Raw genomic sequence first — 20,613 nt, 5'->3', positions numbered from 1 at the left:
TGGATAGCAGAGAATAGTTAAGTGTCGTGTTTTTTATATATATTTTTTTTTTTTTTCTGTTTTTGTCAGGGGGATTTTCAGAGGCAAAGTAGAAAGGAAGAGACTTGGTGTTCTAACTATCCCACGTTCTATTAAAAAAAAAAAAAGAAAAGTTTTTTTGGCTTTTTGTACACTTTAAAGAGAACCTGTGCTTTGTCAATGCATACTCTTTCCCACTGCTAATGTCACGTTCTATTTGCCCAATAGTTATATTTTTATTCTGCAGCATGCATGGTTATATGTGAAAGATATACTATCTATACTACGTTTTGCAGCTACTAATTTGCTTTTGTTATGTAGAAAATGTAATTTCCATTCTCTTGGCAGCAGGACAACATGAAGAAAATAGAATCTTTGGGCCTTTGTCTCTATATTGCTGCAATCAATGCTGATGAAATGACCTTCACTTTTACAGAACTCGTAAAGGCTGTAGATATAAGGTAAATCCTTTTTAAAATAAACAGTCATACGATGCAAGGACAGTTTGGCTACTTCTGACACTTTTCAATACTGTAAAACAGCCCTCAAACTTTCTACTCACATTTTGCGAGTGGAAAATTGTTTCTGGCGAATGTGGGCTGCCTCTGAGATGGGGGGAGGGGCGAGCACCGCTGGCAGGCGGGGTTGAATGGGAGCCATTCTCCCAGCAATCACCCCGGGGGAAGAGAGAGTGGAGGAAGAGGAGAGCTGGCCAGGTCACAGAGCGGGGATAGCATTGGACCGACGTTCTGTCTGTCACAGGCACAGGTCAGGAGGCGGGGCTGTGTGTGACTGTTACAGCAGGCAATCCCCACTCTGTAATCCAGCAAGCTCACCTCTTCCTCTGCACAGGTCACACTGCAATGATGGGCACAGGTCACACTGCAATGATGGGCACAGGTGAGGCTGCATTGGTGGGCAGAGGTCATGCTGCAATGATGGGCACAGGCGAGGCTGCATTGGTGAGCATAGGTCATGCTACAATGATGGGCACAGGCGAGGCTTCATTGGTGTGCAGAGGTCTTGCTGCAATGATGGGCACAGGCGAGGCTGCATTGGTGGGCAGAGGTCATGCTGAAATGATGGGCACAGGCGAGGCTGCATTGGTGGGCACAGGTGAGGCGGCATTGGTGGGCAGAGGTCACGCTGCAATGATGGGCACAGGTGAGGCTGCATTGGTGGGTAGAGGTCACACTGCAATGATGGGCACAGGCGAGGCGGCATTGGTGGGCACTGGTCACGCTGCAATGATGTACACAGGTGAGGCTGCATTGGTGGGCAGAGTTTACACAATGATGGGCACAGGAAAGGCTGCATTGGTGGGCAGAAGTCATGCTGCAATGGTGGCCACAGGTGAGGCTGCAATGGTGGCCACAGGTGAGGCTGCACTGATGGGCACTGATAAAGTTGTTCATATTTATTTTTGTAACTTAATTCTGCATAAAACATTTAAGTGTAAATTAAAATGAAAAAATTAATTACATTTTAATTAATTAAATTAAAATTTTGAGCCCTGCTGTAAAATAAGTAAAGTCTGGGAGTAAAATAATGAATTCAGTAAGGAAAAGGTGCCATGTGCTTTTATTTAAAAGGAGCATTATGACCCGTGGCTATTGCAGGTGATTTACTTGATTTGCTAACCTTTACAAGCTGTAAGTCTCAGGAAGCTTTACTGTACTAAAGCATCTCTATGGGTGTGTTTTCACAAGCAAATGTGATTAGTAGAGTTTGCTCTGAGTCCCAGAGTCCCCTGAAAGCAATGTACAAAGGAGAGTGAGCTGTACTCGTAAATTGCAATGCATACTAGCTCATTATGTCTTTGTCTTGCAGATTGTTTGTTTTTATTTGTTTTTTTTTTTTTAACGTTTACAACCACTTTTAATAAACTTACAATACTTCAATTGACAATAACATAAAGAATCTATAACTGGTTAGCCCAAAATGAATGAATTTGTGGCTACATTAACTAAATGAGTGATGCAACCAGTTGACCTGGAGAGGGCACTTCATTTGTAGTTCTAACAAGCGAAGAGGGAACAGGTGCAAACACTGCATAGTGTAGGATTAGATTATTAATAATAATAATAATAATAATAATAATATTATTATTTTTATTTATTATTATTTTTATTTATTATTATTTTTATTTATTATTGTTATTCAGAATTTATATAGTGCAAACAGTTTACGCAGCACTTTACAATATAAAAGGGAGACAATACAGTTACAATACAATAAAATACAAGAGGATTAAAAGGGCCCTGCTCAGAAAAGCTTACAATCTAATTTAGATTTAAAACCATATGAATTTATTAAATAAACCATTTCCACTCACAAGAGTAAATCAGAGCAGGTGGGTCAAGGTAACCATGGTCAGATTGGGGGACCAGCAGCAAGTGGTGGATAATTCTCTATGATGGAACCCAGGCTCATCCGTAACCAGGAATTGTCGCTGCAGCATCTGGGACCTCCTCTGTCTGCCCAAGGAGCATGGGCAGTCAGCAATCCACTACCAGCCATTTGCTATCTAGTCATTGGGTAGTTGATTGCTGACTGTGCATGCTCCTTGGGTGATGTCAGTCGGTGAAACCTGCCCTGATTTACTCTTGATTTATTTGATTGAATGATGCACGCTGTGATTATATATCTCCTTGATTTACAATTCATAACTAAGCTTTTTAACTTTACACATTGTGGAGTACTTCATCATCAAATTTTATAGCAGAAGCTCAAACTTTTTCTAAACAAAATCAGCTCCCTGCAGTAACTTGGACACCTTTCCAGCCTCTTGATGAGGTTAATATATTTTTTTTTCAAGTTTATAGAGTTTACTGTGATTTCTTCCTTAACCCAGGTGTTTATTTTTTTATTTATTTTTCAGTGTCAGTAAATGTTTTAACCTTCTAAGGCAAATGGATGTCAACATGGATAATCTGAGTACCAAAGTTGACAGTGCTGTAATGAAGCTGAAGAAAAAGTATGAAACAATGTCTCATTTGTATCAGAAATTTCAAAGGTAACTATTAATCTCTAAAGAAGAAATGTCTGCATATGAGGTAGACCGTGTTTACTCTGCACATGCTCAGTTTGGTTTGTATTGCTAGAGCTTTTATTTATTTATTTTTTTTAATGGGAGGGTGCATGTTGATCAGCACTGTCCAGAGCATCAGGAGTCTTGCAGCCTCATAGGACAGTCAGGGTAGAATGAAAATTCCTCCTATAAGCTTTAACCAGTGCCCAGTCAGACACTGATTGAAGTCACAAGACTGCTATATACTGCTGATGAGAAAAGGTATTTATCAGTTTATATTTACTAAATCTATTGCATTTCCATGTTCTGTGTACTGTGGCAAACAAAATATAGTGAATGCAGGGTCCTGTGTTTAGTAACCCTTTCATCTGAAAAGGCAGCGGAGTGGGGTGTACATGTGCCATGATATGTATGCCAATGGCTCCGGGGGTGTGCACATGTTGCAGCAAGAATTCTAACATAGAGTGATACTGGCAAAGAGTCTGGAGCACTGACACTGGTCTGGAACCATCAGTCTGTTAATGAATGATGATTGGGTAGCGTGGGGAAAGTCATATGGTAGATGCAACAGATGATGATACTGCTGTAGGGGAGGACAGTCCAATGCTCAGGGCAAGCCTCTTGTAGGAAGTAGAAGCACACTTCAGGTACATAATAAAAAAAGACAAAGCAGAGGCGCCTTCTGAGTGCAAAACTGTGTAGCATTTAATAACAAAAGTATAAAAACACTCGCCATGGCCATTTTTGGTGACGTCAGTTGCGCAGCGCTGCGGTCCAACACATACACACACACACACGGCGTTCAGTTCCCACTGGAGCCATGGCGGAACACTGCATTCTGTTAACAGCATGAACAGACCCACCCCTGCAGGACACCCCTGATGTGCCGGTTTTTATATACTCAAATGTGTGTGTTTTTATACTTTTGTTATTAAATGCTACACAGTTTTACACTCGAAAGGTGCTTCTGCTGTCCTTTTCTTGCTATTAATAAAAAAAAAAAAAAAAAAAAAGTCTAACCCTGGTCATGTTTGGCAGGCACTATTGTCCGCTGAACACGACCCATTCAAGTGAATGTGGCCATGCTGCAACCACCCCACAACTGCGTGCAATGCATGTGGTTGCAGTGTGGTAGTACAGCATTTAGGGTCTTAAAACAGGTAGTAAGGAGGCGACTTATTGGCTCCTCACCGTCTGTCAAATGCCTCTGAAAAGCAATAAGAGTGTGGATCAGAGTCTTAGCAGTGCTTGCCACAAGTATAAACAAGCCCTTACTGTATTTTAACTTGTCACAAATTAGCCTCATTATACGCCACCCTGTTAGCAATCAGTTTTGGTCTGTGTTAAAAGGATAAGTTCACATTTTGTTACACCCTTATTCAGGATGTAACATGGACATGTTACAAATCTATCGGCCCCCGCAACCCCTCCCCCCAATCCCCTCTCCTCCCTGTTTTGGCAGCGAGTGGGGGATCTTTTCCACTGCCGCAATCTAAAGAAAACGTGCCCGGCTGCATCATTTACTGTTCTGTGAATGAATGGACTACAACTACCGACAGCCCTTTGCGGGTGTCAGCTTGTAGTTCTCAATGAACTACCACGGCGCTGTTGAGCGCTCTGGTAGTTTAATTCTTCCTGTCAATGTAAAACTGTTTGCCTGTGTAAAACTGCATGATGTACGGGCAGATAGCTTACACTGAAAGTCTGCAGGGGACCTGCATCACATCAGCAATCTGATGGTGTAATGCTTTCCAGGCTCCTAAATCAAAAAATAGTAAATGCTTAATTAATATATATATATATATATATATATATATATATATATATATATATATATATATATATATATATATATATATATATATATATATATATATATATATATATATATATATATATATATATATTTAAAAAAAAAATTACATCTATCTATTTATTTTTTGATAAAAGGTAGGGTTGTCCCGATACCACTTTTTTAGGACCGAGTACAAGTACCGATACTTTTTTTCAAGTACTCGCCGATACCGATTACCGATACTTTTTTTTTAATGTCACGTGACAGTTTTTTTTTTTTTGCTATATTTTTTTTTTTTGGGGGGGGTAAACGTTGTATATGTGTGTGTGTTTTTTTTTTTTTTTTTTTTTTTGTTTTTTTTTACAATTTTTTTTTATTTTTTACAATAATATTTTTTTATTCTTTATTGTTGTTTTTTTTTTTTTTTTAATCAGCCCTTTTGGGGGGCTTTGGTGAGATATCAGGGGTCTTAACAGACCTCTGATATCTCCCCCTTGAGACAGAGAAAGAGACAGAGGATAGAGATTCCCCAGTCCCTTTCTCTGCAGCCTCAGCTGCACTGAGAATGAATGGAGAGAAGACAGCGGCTTCTCTCCATTCATAAACTGACACATCCTAATCACAGGAGATTACAATGTTTCAGTTATGTGAATGGACAGAGTCAGCTGACTCTATCCATACACAAAGGAAGGAGGGGGAGGACGGAGGAACTGAGGGGGACAGATAAGGAGAGAGGAATGCAGGGGACAGTGGAGAGGCACAGAGGAAAGGAGGGGGCATGGAGGAGGATGCAGTGACAGTCAGCTGTGAGCGATCACCGCTGTATGTCACTAAGGCTGGTGAAAGCCGCTGGGGGAGAATCTTGTAACTCCCCCACGCGCCGATCACAGCTGTCCTCTAGGTATCGGGGGAAGCATCGGGAGCATTTGCCCGAGTACAAGTACTTGGGCAAATGCTCGGTATCGGTGCCGATACCGATACTAGTATCGGGACAACCCTAATAAAAGGTGAACTTTATCTTTTAAGTTCACCTGTTTTAAAATGTGGGCATTATGGAAATTTTGTCTGCTGCTGCAAGTTTGTGGTTAAACTGACTGTTAGTGACCTCTTGTGGTGAACTTTCCTCACAACAGTTGTGCTCTTCTGCATAGGTTCAGGGCTTTTCACCCAAGTAAATGGCCTGTGGAAGTGCATCTCGATGGACTTGGGTTGGTTCTAGAACAGTCTGGAGATAAAACAACCCTGGCATTTTTATGCCCATCTGATTAAATGAAACAAATATTATGGTTCAGCACAGCCCACTGCATTGTTTTATACCCTGGCCCTATTGCATATCTGGAGGGCACCCTCTTTACTACTGTGCAAGATTATACTTTGCACTAATTTTTGTACAAAAAAATAATTGTAATTTGTATCATAATGTTAAGGGGGATATATATCTCTATATCTCTATATCTCTATATCTCTATATCTCTATATCTCTATATCTCTATATCTCTATATCTCTATATATAAAATTATATTATATATGTGTGTGTGTTATAGAATTATTTCTGATTGGGACTCTAAAACAAAAGTTAATACTGCAACTGCAGGAACAGATCCACAGGACGCAATCACTGTGCTTAAAATGTCTGTTCAGTGCCAAAATTTATTATTATGTGTTATTTTATACATGAGTAAGAAAGGGGTGGTGTCAGATGTTATTAAAAACTAACAAATAGAAATATATTATTAAAAGCTAGCGAATAGAACGATTGCAGGAGTAAAACCTTGAGAGGGAGGGGTCAATAGAGACAGAGAGGGAGAGAGCTTCTAGCAGAAGACGTGTCTGTGTGTTAGGTGAAGGTTACAGAACACATTACAACTGTGCGAACAAAATGGGTCTCTTGTGCTTAAATGAACAATATAGTGAATGTCCATGTCAATATAGCAGAGCCTATTATCTCAAAATGAAGATTTGTCCTGTTTACAATACACAGCTGCAATTTAGTGGAACGATGCAAAGGTTTCAAGTCTAAGATTTGTATATGTATCAGTACACTTGCTTGGTAGAAGGCTTTATACCAGTACTTTACAGGGAAGGTTTTTACTGCAGAAATGCGCAATCTGCTTTTCATTTTAGTTCAGGTCTTAGAAATAACATTTTCCTGTTCTTGTTTTTAGAGCGGTATTAAAGCAAACATTCATTATATTGCAGCTTACCATATCTTGGTTGTGATTTGATGAGACAAACCCTTTAACAATGATCAGCGCATATATATGTATGTAAAACCTGTTATCCCAAAAAGAAAAACCAGTTTGCAGTAACTGCTTATAAAGTATTAGCTGGAGTTTGTCGTCAACTTATTAGTGTATTTAAATCTGCTAGTACATCTAACACTCATCTCCCCCCAGACTGACAATTCTGCTGTCCATGGGTGTCTCCTGTGATCCTTTATCCAGAGAGGGGGCACTCTAATACAGGAGGTGTGTTACTGGCCAGATCATCAGGTAAAAACAGAGGGGGAAATAGTGTAAGGAAAAAAAAAAAAAGGAATACAGACATCACATCTAATGACTGGTAAGCTGCAATATATTACATTTTTGGTTTTGGGTTTAATACCGCTTTCATATTTAATTTTTTTTTGTATGTCATATTTTGTTTTATGCTTTATGAAGTTAGTATGTTAATTTGATAATTTTAAATTTTATTTCTTTCAGTACATTTAACGACATATTTTTGAACCAGCCAAATACAGAGTAAGTTTTAAAATCTTTAAAAATCTTGCTTCCACTTAGTCGCAATGAAAATCTTTTATTCTCTACACAAGTATGAGAACTTGCAGACATTCAAATTTGACATATTTCAACATCCAGTACTCTTGTTCAAATCTAATATGCTTTCTTTTTTTTTTTTTTTTACAATGCCTTGCAAAAGTATCCCCCCCCCCCCCTTGGCATTTTACATATTTTGTTACATTACAGCCTTTAGTTTAATGTTTTTTTTTAAATCTGAATTATATGTGAAGGGATCAGAACACAATAGTCTAAGTTGGTGAAGTAAAATTAGAAAAATATATACATAACTATTTTTCTCAAGTCGTCTTTCCTGAGAGATGACTGGTACACCTGACAGGAAACACAATCAATCAAAGAGGTTAAAAGCCCCAGCCCCTCCCCGTGCTCCTCAGTTTTTGATTGTGTTTCCCCACAGCGAAACCGTTTGTTATTTTATCTATAGACCCGAGCCTGGGGCTGGTGGTCTTCCCCTTGGAGCCGGACCAAATGCCTGGGAAGCTTCTGGGTCCGGCTGGATATTTTATCCTTCCTAGGTGGGGCAACACAAACTGAAGAACCCCCCTGAGAGCTGAAGGCCCCTGGGTACAGTGATGTACCCAGAACTTCAGGGGCCTATCTTCCTGCCTCCTCTCCTTACCTGTGCGGTGGCTGTGCAGAAAAGGAGCCTGGTTCTCCTCCCTTCAGGGCAGTGAGTTGTTGGCAAGTGGTGAGTTTTGTTTTACCTTTGCTGGATCCCCTAGTGCAGAGGTGCTGGTCAGGTTGGGTGTCAGCAGGGGAATGAGGAGGGTGAGCTGGCTTGATGATCCTCCCCCCCCGCGCGGTTTTTCTCCCCTTAGCTGTGCAGCATGTAAGCTGAGGGAGTGTGCCTGCACTGCTTAGCGTCCTGTGGGTGTCCGGCGCCATTTTGTTGAAGATAGGGGAGGAGTGGTGTTGTGATACATCACTTCCTCCACTGCACAGGAAGTGAGCTCAGCGCAGCCCGCGTCATTTACAGTCTACGGCAAAATGGCGGCGGCGTCAGCGCAGTGGAGGGGTAAAAGCACAGCTGCTCTCATCATAAGAAGGAGATATAAATCCAGCTGGAGCAGGCGCCCATTTCTCCTACAGACCAGGCTAACTGCAGCATGGAACATGAGAAGGGACCTGCAGGGTCCACGGCTATAAAGGAGACCACAGGGGGTGAGTCTGACCTGCCGCCAGAGGTTTAGATGGGGGATGGTACCCCCTGGGTATTACAGTGCTATATTTATGCCTGTGTATTTTGTTTCAGGGGATGATGCCACTGCTGTGAGGTTGCCAGCCGTCCCGTTAAATCTTCCTGTTCTACAAGATGCGGGAACTGTAACGATAGGTTACCCCCAAATCATCCTAAGCCTTTCTGTTTTAAATGTATACAGAAGCTAACCGGGACGGAGACATCTCAGATCATGAAGGATTTCCTCACAGTTCAAACTGAGATGCTGTCCACTCTAAAGTCTTTTCAATCCTCCTTCAAGTCTAGGGAGTCAGAGGCCCATTCCAGTAAGGACGCCTCCTCCCAGGAGGGCTCCGCTTCCTCTAGAGGATCTAAATGTCAGGAGAGAGGATCGGGATAACCCAAAGTACTCCCTTTCTCAGGATTCGGAGGAGGAACTAGAATCCGAATCTCTTGAGCAGAGATCTTCGGATGAAGGGGTAGCGGACAGCCAGGAGGAGGAGGAGGAGGAGGGGGAGGACTTCAGGTCTAGTAGGCATATCTTTTCAGCCGACATGGAAGGCCTCCTGAGAGCCATTTATGCTTCCGAAGAGATTCAGGAGCCCACTGAGCAGGTCTCTGCCCAGGATAAAATGTATAGAGGCTTAATTAAGCCACAAGCTCTGGTTCTTCCGGTACATTCTGCCGTTTAAGATGTTATCTTGAGTGAGTGGAAAGAACCAGAGAAGAGGCTCCTGAAATACAAAACGTGGAAGCGTAGATGCCCCTTTTCGGATGAAAATGAGGATACGTTTTTTAAGACCCCTAGATTAGACGCCTCCTTAGCTCAGGTGTCTAAACAGTCCGATCTCTCTTTTGAAGATATGGGCAATATAAAGGACCAGAAGGATCGGAAGGCAGAAACCAATTTACCCAGGGCCTGGGAGGCTAACGCTGCGGCTATGAGCCCCGCATTGGCCTCAGCTTGCATCGCAAGAAATGCGGACATGTGGGTATGTAAACTGATGGACCATGTGTCCCGAACCTCAAATTCTAAGGAGGTTTTAGATTCATTGGAGGTCATAGGTAGTGCAGTTGCATACGGAGCGGATGCTGCAGTTGAGTGCGTGCCACCGCTAAATCTGGTGCCTTATTGAACTCAGCTAGGCGAGCCCTCTGGGTTAAAACCTGGGATGGGGATAGTTCATCGAAGACCCGGCTTTGTGGCCTCCCCTTTGAGGGTTCACTCCTTTTTGGTACTGGGTTAGATCAAGCCCTGGCTAGGTCTACCGAAAAGGGGAAGAAATTCCCTGTTAAACCGAGAAGAGACAGGAAGAGGTTTTTTCGTGGCCCCCAAGCAAAGAACCGCTTCTCTGAGAAAAAGGTCTCCCCTAATAGACAATGGGGAGCTGGAAAGGACAAGCAAAAATCAGGCATTCTCTTTTCCAGCCAGAAGGCGGGCGACAAGCCCTCCAAATTACTTACCAGTAGGGGAAAGACTTTCCCACTTTGTCCCTCAGTGGGAAAGAGTCACACAGAGCCCCCACATTCTCCAGATAGTAAGAGAGGGTTACAAGTTAGAGTTTCTCTCCCCGCCTCCCCCTAAGTTTCTTTTGACCCACTTTCCCAAGGATCCCTGCAAGGCAGAAGGAATCCTACGAAACATAGAAGAGCTGGCCAGTCAGGAGGTCATAGTGCCAGTCCCAGAGGATCAACAGGGTCGGGGGTTTTATTCCCACATTTTTGTGGTACCCACGCCCTCAGGAAAATATCGTCTGATAATAAATTTAAGGAACCTCCAATGTTTTCTTGCGGTAGAAGAAGTTCCGCATGGAGAGTGTGTATTCCCTCAGAAGACACCTCCTCAAGGATGTGTTCATGGTAACCTTAGATTTAAAGGACGCTTACCTCCACGTCCCTATGTTTCAAGGTCATCAGATCTTCCTGAGATTCGCAATTGCCTCCCCACAGGAAATTCAGCATTGGCAGTTTGCGGCCCTCTCCTTTGGACTGGCATCCAGTCCAAGGGTCTTCACAAAAGTGCTGCCAGAAGTAATGGCTTTCCTACATCTCCAGGAAATAACATTGATCCCCTATTTAGACGACATTCTGATTTACAATCAGAATCGGGACCAGCTGCTTCTGAATATAGCCAAGGTGATGGAGACCTTAGAATCTTTAGGATGGATCATCAGCAGGGAAAAATCCTCGCTGGTTCCGGCCCAAACAAAGATGTACCTAAGATTCCTGGTGGATTCATCGGAACAAAGGTAAATTCTTCCTCAGAGCAAGGTAGAGGCCCTAATTTCAGCTGCCACTTCTCTGCTAGAGGCAAGGATGGCCTCATACAGGGGTATTATGAGAGTTTTAGGCCTCATGACTGCATCTATCCCTGCAGTTCCCTGGGCACAACTACATTCCAGGACCCTCCAGCATTTCCTCCTATCCTTTTGGGTCAAGAAAAGGAGTTCTCTAAACCTAGAGGTCGTCATTCCTGTCGAAGTGAAAGAATCTCTTCACTGGTGGCTTCTTCCTCACAGGCTTCAGGAGGGTCTCCTTTGGAGTCAGCTTCAGCCTCTCAGAATAATGACAGATGCAAGTTCCTGGGGGTGGGGGGCACACCTAGAGGATCTAAAAACTCAGGGGTCCTGGGACTCGAGACAGAGAGTGTCCTCCTCCAACTTTCGAGAGCTTTTGGCCGTCGGAGAAGCGTTAAAAGCGTTCAAGGGAAGAATCAAGAACCAGGAAGTTCAGATTTTTTCAGACAATGCCACAGCAGTGGCTTTTCTGAATCATCAAGGGGGCACCAGATCCACGTCCCTCCTGGCCCTGTCACTAGAGATCCTGGGTTGGGGCGGAGCACAGGGTTCTCTCTATTTCTGCAGTTCACATAAAGGGAACTCTAAATATGGAGGCCGATTATCTCAGTCACCAGCCAATTCTGCAGGGAGAATGGATGCTGAATCCAGAAGTTTTGTCCTTGGTATGCCAGCAATTTGGCGTTCCAGAAGTAGATTTCTTCTCCCGCAGGTAGAACAGAAGGGTAAAGAGGTTCTTTTCCCTTGCTCGAGAAATGGGTGCGGAGGGGATAGATGCATTGGCCCAGGTTTGGAAGTTCTGGTTGACTTATGCTTTTCCCCCCCTGGGGCTTATCCCGAGAGTTCTGCAAAAGGTATTTCTCTCGGAGGGCAATCTAATTCTGATAGAATGGGCCCCGTGGTGGCCCAAGAGAGCTTGGTTTCCAACCTTACAGTGTTGGTCCATAGCCCTGCCTCTTCACCTTCCTGTTTGGCGCAACCTTCTCCTTCATGGTCCAATCTGCCACCCAGACCCCAGCTTCTTCAGGCTGGCGGTCTGGCTCTTGAAAGGCGGAACCTGCAGGAAAAGGGCCTGTCGGACAGAGTAGTGGATACTCTTCTTCTTAGCAGGAAGCAGGTCACAAGACGTATTTACGCTAGAACTTGGGGGGGTTTCTCTCGCTGTTGTCAAGCGAGAGGAACTTCTCAACAAGAGATCCCCGCCATTCTGGAATTTCTCCAGGATGGAGCAGATCAGGGTTTAGCAACCAAGACGCTTAAAGTACAGGTCGCAGCCCTATCCTGATTTTTGGAAAGACGCTTGGCATTGGACCCCCTGATCAAGAGATTCCTTTTGGTCAGAGAGAGGTTGTCCCCTGTCAAGATGTCTAGCTTTCCACCTTGGGATCTTACCCTGGTGCTGGAAAGTCTAGCTAAGGCTCCCTTTGAACCTATAGACCAAATTCCCCTTAGGTTCCTCACCTTTAAGTTGACTTTTCTACTAGCAATCACATCTGCCAGGAGAGTAGGTGAGATTCAGGACTTCTCAAGGAGCCATTTTTTCGTATATTAGAGGACAAGGTGATACTTAGGCAGGATCCCCTGTACCTCCCTAAGGTAGCATCTACAGTAAGTTCCACAGAACTCAGGAAGTAGTGCTACCTTCCTTTTGCAACAATCCCAAAAATGAAAGGGAAGTTTCTTTTCACTGTCTGGACGTTAGACGTTGTTTATTATCCTACTTAAAAGAAGTTACGGAGTTTAGAACGTCCAGCCATCTTTTAGTTAACTTTTTCGGCCAAAAGAAGGGCCAACAAGCAAGTAAAGCATCCATAGATAGATGGATTAAGCACACTATTTCCTTGGCCTATGAGCATTCCGGTAAGGCAGCCCCTAGGAACCTCAAGGCACATTCCACGCGATCTCTGGCAACCTCTTGGGTGGAAAGGGCCGGAGCTTCGGTGGAGCAGATATGTAAAGCTTCTACTAGGACAAGCCAGAGCACCTTCCTGGAGCATTACAGGGTGGAGCTACTGTCTCATCAAGATCTGGTGTTTGGCAGGAAGGTCCTGCAAGCGGTTGTCCCGCCCTAAGGTAGGCCTGAGCTACTTGCTCCTCTCTCAGGGTGCCGTCCTGGAAGACGACTTGAGAAAATGACCAGTTACACTTGCCAGTAACTGTTTCTGGGAAGTCTTCCAGGACGGCAGGCCTACTTCCCACCCATTCTGTTTAGGTATGTCTAATATATAGAGTGTGGTGGTTTAGTCTTTTTTCTTCACTCTCGTGCACTGGTGTGGGTCAATACTTTGTCACAACTGAGGAGCACGGGGAGGGGCGAGGGCTTTTAACCTCTTTGATTGTGTTTCCTGTCAGGGGGACCAGTCATCTCTCAGGGTGCCGTCCTGGAAGACTTCCCAGAAACACAGTTACCGGTAAGTGTAACTGGTCATTTTCCAAAATAAAAAACTGATAATTGGCATGTGTGGATGTATTCACCAATTGCCTTCAGAAGTCACATAATTAGTGAAATGATGTACAACTGTGTGCAATATAAGTGTCACATGATCTGTCATTACATATACACACCTTTTTTTTTGAAAGGCCCCAGAGGCTGCAACACCTAAGCAAGAGGCACCACTAACCAAACACTGCCATGAAGACCAAGAAACTCTCCAAACAAGTAAGGGACAATGTTGAGACGTACAAGTCAGGGTTAGGTTATAAAAAAAAAAAAAAAAAAAAATTATCCAAATCTTTGATGATCCCTCGGAGCACCATCAAATCTATCATAACCAAATGGAAAGAACATGGACCAACAGCAAACCTGCCAAGAGACAGCCGCACACAAAAACTCACGGGCCAGGCAAGGAGGGTATTAATCAGAGAGGCAGCACAGAGACCTAAGGTAACCCTGGAGGAGCGGCAGAGTTCCGCAACAGAGACTGGAGTATCTGTACATAGGACGACAATAAGCCGCACGCTCTATAGAGTTGGGCTTAATGGCAGAGTGGCCAGAAGAAAGCCATTACTTTCAGCAAAAAACAAAATGGCACGTTTTGGAGTTTGCGAAAAGGCATGTGGGAGACTCCCAAAATGTATTGAGGACGGTGCTCTGGTCTGATGAGACTAAAATTGAACTTTTTGGCCATCAAAGAAAACGCTATGTCTGGCGCAAACCCAACCCATCACATTACCCAAAGAACACCATCCCCACAGTGAAACATGGTGGTGGCAGCATCATGCTGTGGGGATGTTTTTCAGCAGTCGGGGCTGGGAAACTGGTCAGGGTTGAGGGAAAGATGGATGGTGCTAAATACCGGGATATTCTTAAGCAAAACCTGTACCACTCTGTGTGTGATTTGAGGCTAGGATGGAGGTTCACCTAGTCAAAGCCCAGACCTCAATCAAATAGAAAATCTGTGGTCAGACTTAAAGATTGCTGTTCACAAGCGCAAACCATCCAACTTGAAGGAGCTGGAGCAGTTTTGCAAGGAGGAATGGGCAAAAATCCCAGTGGTAAGATGTGGCAAGCTCATAGAGACTTATCCAAAGCGACTTGGAGCTGTGATAGCCGCAAAAGGTGGCTCTACAAAGTATTGACTTTAGGTGGGTGAATAGTTATGCACATTGACTTTTTCTGTTATTTTGTCCTATTTGTTTGCTTCACAAAAAAAAAAAAAAAAATCTTCACAGTTATGGGCATGTTCTGTAAATTTAAATGATGCAAATCCTCAAACAATCCATGTTAATTCCAGGTTGTGAGGCAACAAAACACGAAAAATGCCAAGGGGGTGAATACTTTTGCAAGGCACTGTATTTATTTATTCATTCGTTCATTTTTGCTTTGGTGATCTATTTGGATGTTCCCTCTTTTTGGTATGGTAGTATAGTGTAGAGATTGTACTAATTGAAATCCTGTATTTGTTGGCACACAGGAATGCTGCTGGTCCTAAATATAAGGCCATTCTTGAGGGCTCTTGGACAACATATCTTTTGGCTAAAGGTAGGAGTTCTTAAACCCTGTACATTGTATAGGTATTTCTTACTAGTTTACCCAAGAGGGCATATAAGCTAAGCTTAAAAATGGTCTTGTGAGCTGCCAGAAATATCCACTAGAGATGACCTATTTATATAACCATATAGTAGTTTTCAACTGCTGGCACTAATCGCACTCCCATATATTTGTGCTCAACAATATATATCTAACAAAAAAAAAATGTCACGCTGTTTTTACTGTAAGCAATTTCTTACCAGTTTACCCAAGAGGGGGCTTATAAGCTGTTGGTACAAAAGTCGCTTTGTAACTATTTATGGAATCCATGGCACCTGTACAGATAATCTATTGGAAGTTATTAGCTAAAGCAGGGGTCTCAAAGTACCGGCCCGCGGACCGGTTACAAATAGCCCGCAGGCAGGGCCGATCCTGGGCGGGTGGCAGCGGCTGGCAGCTTTCTCGCTCTCTGATCCTCCCTCCGCTGCTGCAGCCCAGCGCGCACAACACAGGAGAGCAGAACGGAGGGAGGATCCACCCATCGCCCTGCCCACCTGTTCTGTTGAGAAATGTCCCCTTCGAATAGTGCCCAGGCTGAAGGCGCATGCGCCATACGTAACATCACAACAGCTGATTTTACCATCAGCTGTTGAGACGGCACAGGAGCACAATAGCGACAGAATTGTTTTTTCTGTCAGATTGTGCTCCGTGTTCACCCGCGCTCCCGTGGCGAGTTCATGTCCATGATGGGTGGATTTCTACACGTTGTTGGTGGATTTATGGGCACTGGGGGTGGAATTAGATGGCCAGTGCTGCAATAAAAATACAAATTTGTGTTATTCCGCCCCAAAGTGCCCATAAATCCACCCACAAGAAATGTTGTTTTGCAGCAATGGCTATGTAATTCCATCCCCCGAGTGCCCATAAATCCGCCCATCATGGACATGAACTCGCCACGGAAGCACAGGTGAGCGCGGGCCACAATCTGACAAAAAAAAAAAATTCTTTCGGCTATTGTGTGTGTCTGCGCCGTCACAACAGCTGATTGTAAAATCGGCTGTTGTGATTTTATGTATGGCGCATGCGTTGCACATGCGCCCTTCAGCCCGGGCACTATTCGATGGGGGGCATTTGTCGACAGAACACCAGGACAAACTGCGCATGTGCTGTACGTAATAGCACAACAGCTGATTTTACAATCAGCTGTTGTGTCGGTGAGACGCCGCCTGCGCACAATAGCCGACTGAAGACATTTTTCAGTTAGATTGTGCCAAGGCACGTTCATGTAGGTGAGGGGCAGAAATTAACGTGAAGGTGGCAGATGTTTTCATTCAAGGCCAGTGCTGATCTAACATAAAGGGGGTGGATGTTTTCAAGGATGGCCACTGCTGCAAAGATGGGGGCAGAATTTTAAATGTTTAGCTAGCTAAATAGGCCCTCCAGGAAGAATAGCAGATTTGTTTAGCAGATTTGTTTGGGCATCGTTAAAAATTCTGCCCCCATCTTTGCAGCACTGGCATCATTGAAAACCTCTGCGCCCTTCATGTTAAATTCCGCCCCTCACCTACATGAACACTCCTCGGCAGTGCGAGGCACAATCTGACTGAAAAATGTCTTTGTGCTATTAGGTACGGCGCATGCGCAGTTCGTCCCGGGCACTATTCGATAGCAGGCACTTCGACAGAACACTTTCCAACTAAATAAAGTGATAGTGTGGTGGTGGTGTTTATTATTTTTAAGCAAAAAAAAAAAAAAAAAGTGTAATACTTACCTGCTCTGTGCAGTGGTTTTGCACAGGACAGCCAAGATCCTCCTCTTCTCGGGTCCCTCGTCGTTGCTCCTGTCCCCTGACGAGTGCCCCAACAGCAAGCAGCTGGCTATGGGGGCACCCAAGCCCAGCTGCAGCTTCCTGTATCCGCCCCCCCCTCTATCTCTCCCCATTGGCTCGCTGACTTTGACAGCAGCGGGAGCCAATTGTTCTCCACTGCTGTCTTGGCCAATGAGGGGGGAGTCCCGGGCGGCCGAGTCTCTCCTGCTACATCGCTGGATAGAGATGGGCTCAGATAAGTATTAGTGGGGGTGGCTGCTGCACACAGGTTTTTTTATCTTAATGCATACAATGCGTTAAGATTAAAAAAAAAGAAACCTTCTGCCTTTACAACTACTTTTAATTATTTGTATGTATATAATTACTTTTTTTTTTTTTTTACCTCAGGGAAAGTTTTGCAGATGGATGATGACCTTATAATCTCGTTCCAGTTGTTGCTGTGTGTCTTGGAATATTTTATCAAGCGATCGCCATCTGATATTCTAAAGGAACCATATAGTATGTCATAACCTAAAATTGTTGGTGCTTTTCCGATCCGTGAGTTTATCAAAGTTGCTGAGTAGTAGAGCTTGATGTGTTACTGTCCCCTTTGGGAATTATAGGGGAAAGAAAAGTCTACATAATTTATTGCCTTTTTCATTTCAACAATGGAGAAAATCTTTCTATCAGATTCACCATGCGTTGATCTGATCTTGTGTGTACTAGTAAGGTGAACATTTTCCTGTCTGATATTTTGTGCCTGTGTATGGATTCATTTTACATATGTTGGGTTAATGCCACACATATAGATTGTCAGTGTGTATAACACATGATTTGATGAAGGATACTTGTGTTTTTTTTTTTTTTTTTTTTTTGGCATTTGTAATTATTTGATAGTGGTCACTGTGTTTTCAGGTTGGTACATGGTAAATATATTTTAAGTTTTCTTATTGGTAAATGTTCTAAATATTTTCATCGCTGTTTGTACGCAGAGAGCTCTGTGAGTGGACTTTCTGTGAATGGACCAACCCGAACTTCCCGACGTGGTCAGAGCAGAAACACTCGTACGTCACGGCAGTCTGAAACAGACACCAGAATCATAGAGGCGCTTTGTAAGGCTAACGAATGTCCTGTTGATGAGGTAATCATTTCCTTGTTTTTAGTTTGCTCTTGGCAGAGGAAATATAAACAGTTCTCTCCTAAAATATAAAAGGCTAGAGACAAGTATTTGTTCTCTCCAGCAGTACATTAGCCTAGAAAATAGAAATTGCTATACCACAGTTTGCTTTCTTGGAAATCATGTGTTTCCTGGGGCTGGAGGTTTCTGGGATCATAACTGAATCAGCAGGCATTAACCAGTTAGTATCCATATGAGTTACATAGTAGGGGAAAATAAAGGTTAAAGTGTTTCTAAAGGCTCAAGGTTTTTCAAACTTTCTCTGTATAGCTCCTTCCTCGGCCCCCCACCTAATACTTACCTGAGCCCCATCTCGATCCAGTGATGTGCAGGAGAACCTTGGCTCTCCAGGGACCATGCTTCATTGGCTGAGACAGCAGAAGGAGCCATTGGGTGTGAGCCAATGAGAGAGAGAGAGGGGGCGGGGCCAAGCTTTGGTTCTGTGTGTTTATAGACATGCAGAACAGTGGCTTGGTAACGAGCCTGCTTGGGTGCCCCCATTGCACACTGCTTGCTCTGGGGGCTCTCGGCAGGAGGTAGAGGCAAGGAGCGCCGGCGGGGGACCCGAGAAGAGAAGGATCTGGGCTGCTCTGTGCAAAACCGCTGCGCAGAGCAGGTAAGTATGACTTTTTTAATTTATTTATTTATTTTTTTTGATGCGTGTTGTTTTTTTTGCCTCTTATATCGTTTTAACAAGCAAATAGTGTTCATATGTAGAGTACACACTGGGTTAAAGTGCTCTCAAGGGAGAGCATACTTTCTGATGGTGGTTTACAAAGTTCATAGTGATGTACAGTATAATGCACCAATTACTTTTACAGTTACATAGTAGGCGAGGCTGAAAAAAGACACAAGTCCAAGTCTAACCTATGTGCGTGATTATATGTCAGTATTACAGTGTATATCCCTGTATGTTGTGGTCGTTCAGGTGCTTATCTAATAGTTTTTTGAAGTTATCAATGCCCCCCCTGCTGAGACCACCACAGGCGTTCAAGGGCATGCATGCTCCTTGATCAGACAAAACATTTGTCTGAATGTGTGCTCCTCCCCACTCTCTCACCATCCGGAAGTGACCTGTCCAGCCGCCCCTAGACCGAATCTGAAAACCAGGAAGCGTTGGCAGCCGCCAGCGCAGCCGGAAACATCAGCTGCCTCTCCACCTGTGAGCTGAGTGCCTTCCCACAGGAGTGGATGAACTTCCTTTACCATGTCACATGCGCTGTAATCTCTACAATCTTGTGAGTTTAAAATCGTCTGTCCTATATCAAAATGTTTTTATCACTCTGCACTTAGATGGCGCTGCTCTCTTCTTTGTTTTTACTGTCTCTACAGAGACCCTTCTAGCTTATGAGCCGGCAGCCATCTAGAGTCAGCCCATCTGTGACCATCAACACACCTCTTGCTGCATTTGAACTCTCATGCATGGACGCCCCACTATAGAGAATAGATCAATCGCCCATCTCTCTCTATTTGAGCTGACAGCGCACATGAACATATGTATGCAGTTTAAGGTTAAAGCGCTTTTTCTTGTAATATTAGTGAATGACCACATTTCTTATTAAATTCCCTTACGCGGAAAAGTTTTATCCCTATTGTGGGGTCACCAGTACGGTATTTGTATATTTAAAACATATCCCTTCTCAAGCGTCTTTTCTCCAGAGAGAACAAGTTGAGTGCTCGTAACCTTTCCTCATAACTAATGTCCTCCAGACCCTTTATTAGTTTTGTTGCCCTTCTCTGGACTCTCACCAGTTCCAGCCCATCCTTCCCGAGGACTGGTGCCCAGAATTGGACAGCATACTCCAGGTGCAGCCAGACCAGAGTCTTGTAGAGCAGGAGAATTATTGTTTTACGAGTTTTAAGAGTTAATCCCCTATTTAATGCATGACAATATTCTGTTTGCTTTGCTTACAGCAGCTTGGCGTTGCTGAGCCTGTCATCTGCTAGGACCCACAGGTCCTTTTCCATCCTAGATTCCCCCAGAAGTGCCCTGCTTAGCTTAGCACTGCCCGCAAATACAGAGATTGAACTGTTTTATCCCATCCTGCTGGTCGTTTAGAAATAAATTAAATAGGATTGGTCCCAGGACAGAACCCAGGGGGGCCCCACTTTCCACCCCTGCCCATTCCGAGTACTCCCCTTTTCAAAATTGTCGCTCCCTTTTTTTTTTTTTTTTTTTTTGTTTATAGCGCAAAAAATAAAAACTGCAGAATTCAAATACCACCAAAAGAAAGCTCTATTTGTGGGGAAAAAAGGACGTCAATTTTGTTTGGGTGCAATGTCACATGACCGCGCAATTGTCAGTTAAAGCGACGCAGTGCCGAATCGCAAAATGCTCTGGTCAGGAAGGGGGTAAAATCTGCCAGGGCTAAAGCAGTTAAAGAATTTCTTGGGATTTTTCTTACCCTCCTCTGCATGTGCCTTTCATGTTCTATCTTATCTGCCCTGATTGCATCCTTACATTTCTTGTTGCATTTTTTGTAAAGTTGGAATGCTGATGATGATCCCTCAGCCTTGTATTTTTTGAAGGCCTTCTCCTTTG

General features: G+C 43.7%; 1 protein-coding gene across 1 annotated transcript in view; it reads left to right on the top strand.

Moving 5' to 3' along the window:
* Positions 1-20,613, top strand: part of RB1 (RB transcriptional corepressor 1) — a 276,848-nt gene that overhangs the window by 13,265 nt on the left and 242,970 nt on the right. Inside the window, exons 3-8 of the mRNA XM_073614116.1 lie at positions 367-479; positions 2,900-3,034; positions 7,548-7,586; positions 15,032-15,099; positions 17,303-17,413; positions 17,887-18,035. Coding sequence (XP_073470217.1) covers positions 367-479; positions 2,900-3,034; positions 7,548-7,586; positions 15,032-15,099; positions 17,303-17,413; positions 17,887-18,035 — 615 coding nt within the window. The remainder of the gene's footprint in view (positions 1-366; positions 480-2,899; positions 3,035-7,547; positions 7,587-15,031; positions 15,100-17,302; positions 17,414-17,886; positions 18,036-20,613) is intronic.

Source organism: Aquarana catesbeiana, linkage group LG02 (assembly GCF_042186555.1).
Source record: "Aquarana catesbeiana isolate 2022-GZ linkage group LG02, ASM4218655v1, whole genome shotgun sequence".
Classification (NCBI taxonomy): Eukaryota; Metazoa; Chordata; class Amphibia; order Anura; family Ranidae; genus Aquarana; species Aquarana catesbeiana.
The sequence above is the reverse complement of the archived record's forward strand: the minus strand, read 5'-3'. Positions and strand labels throughout refer to the sequence as shown.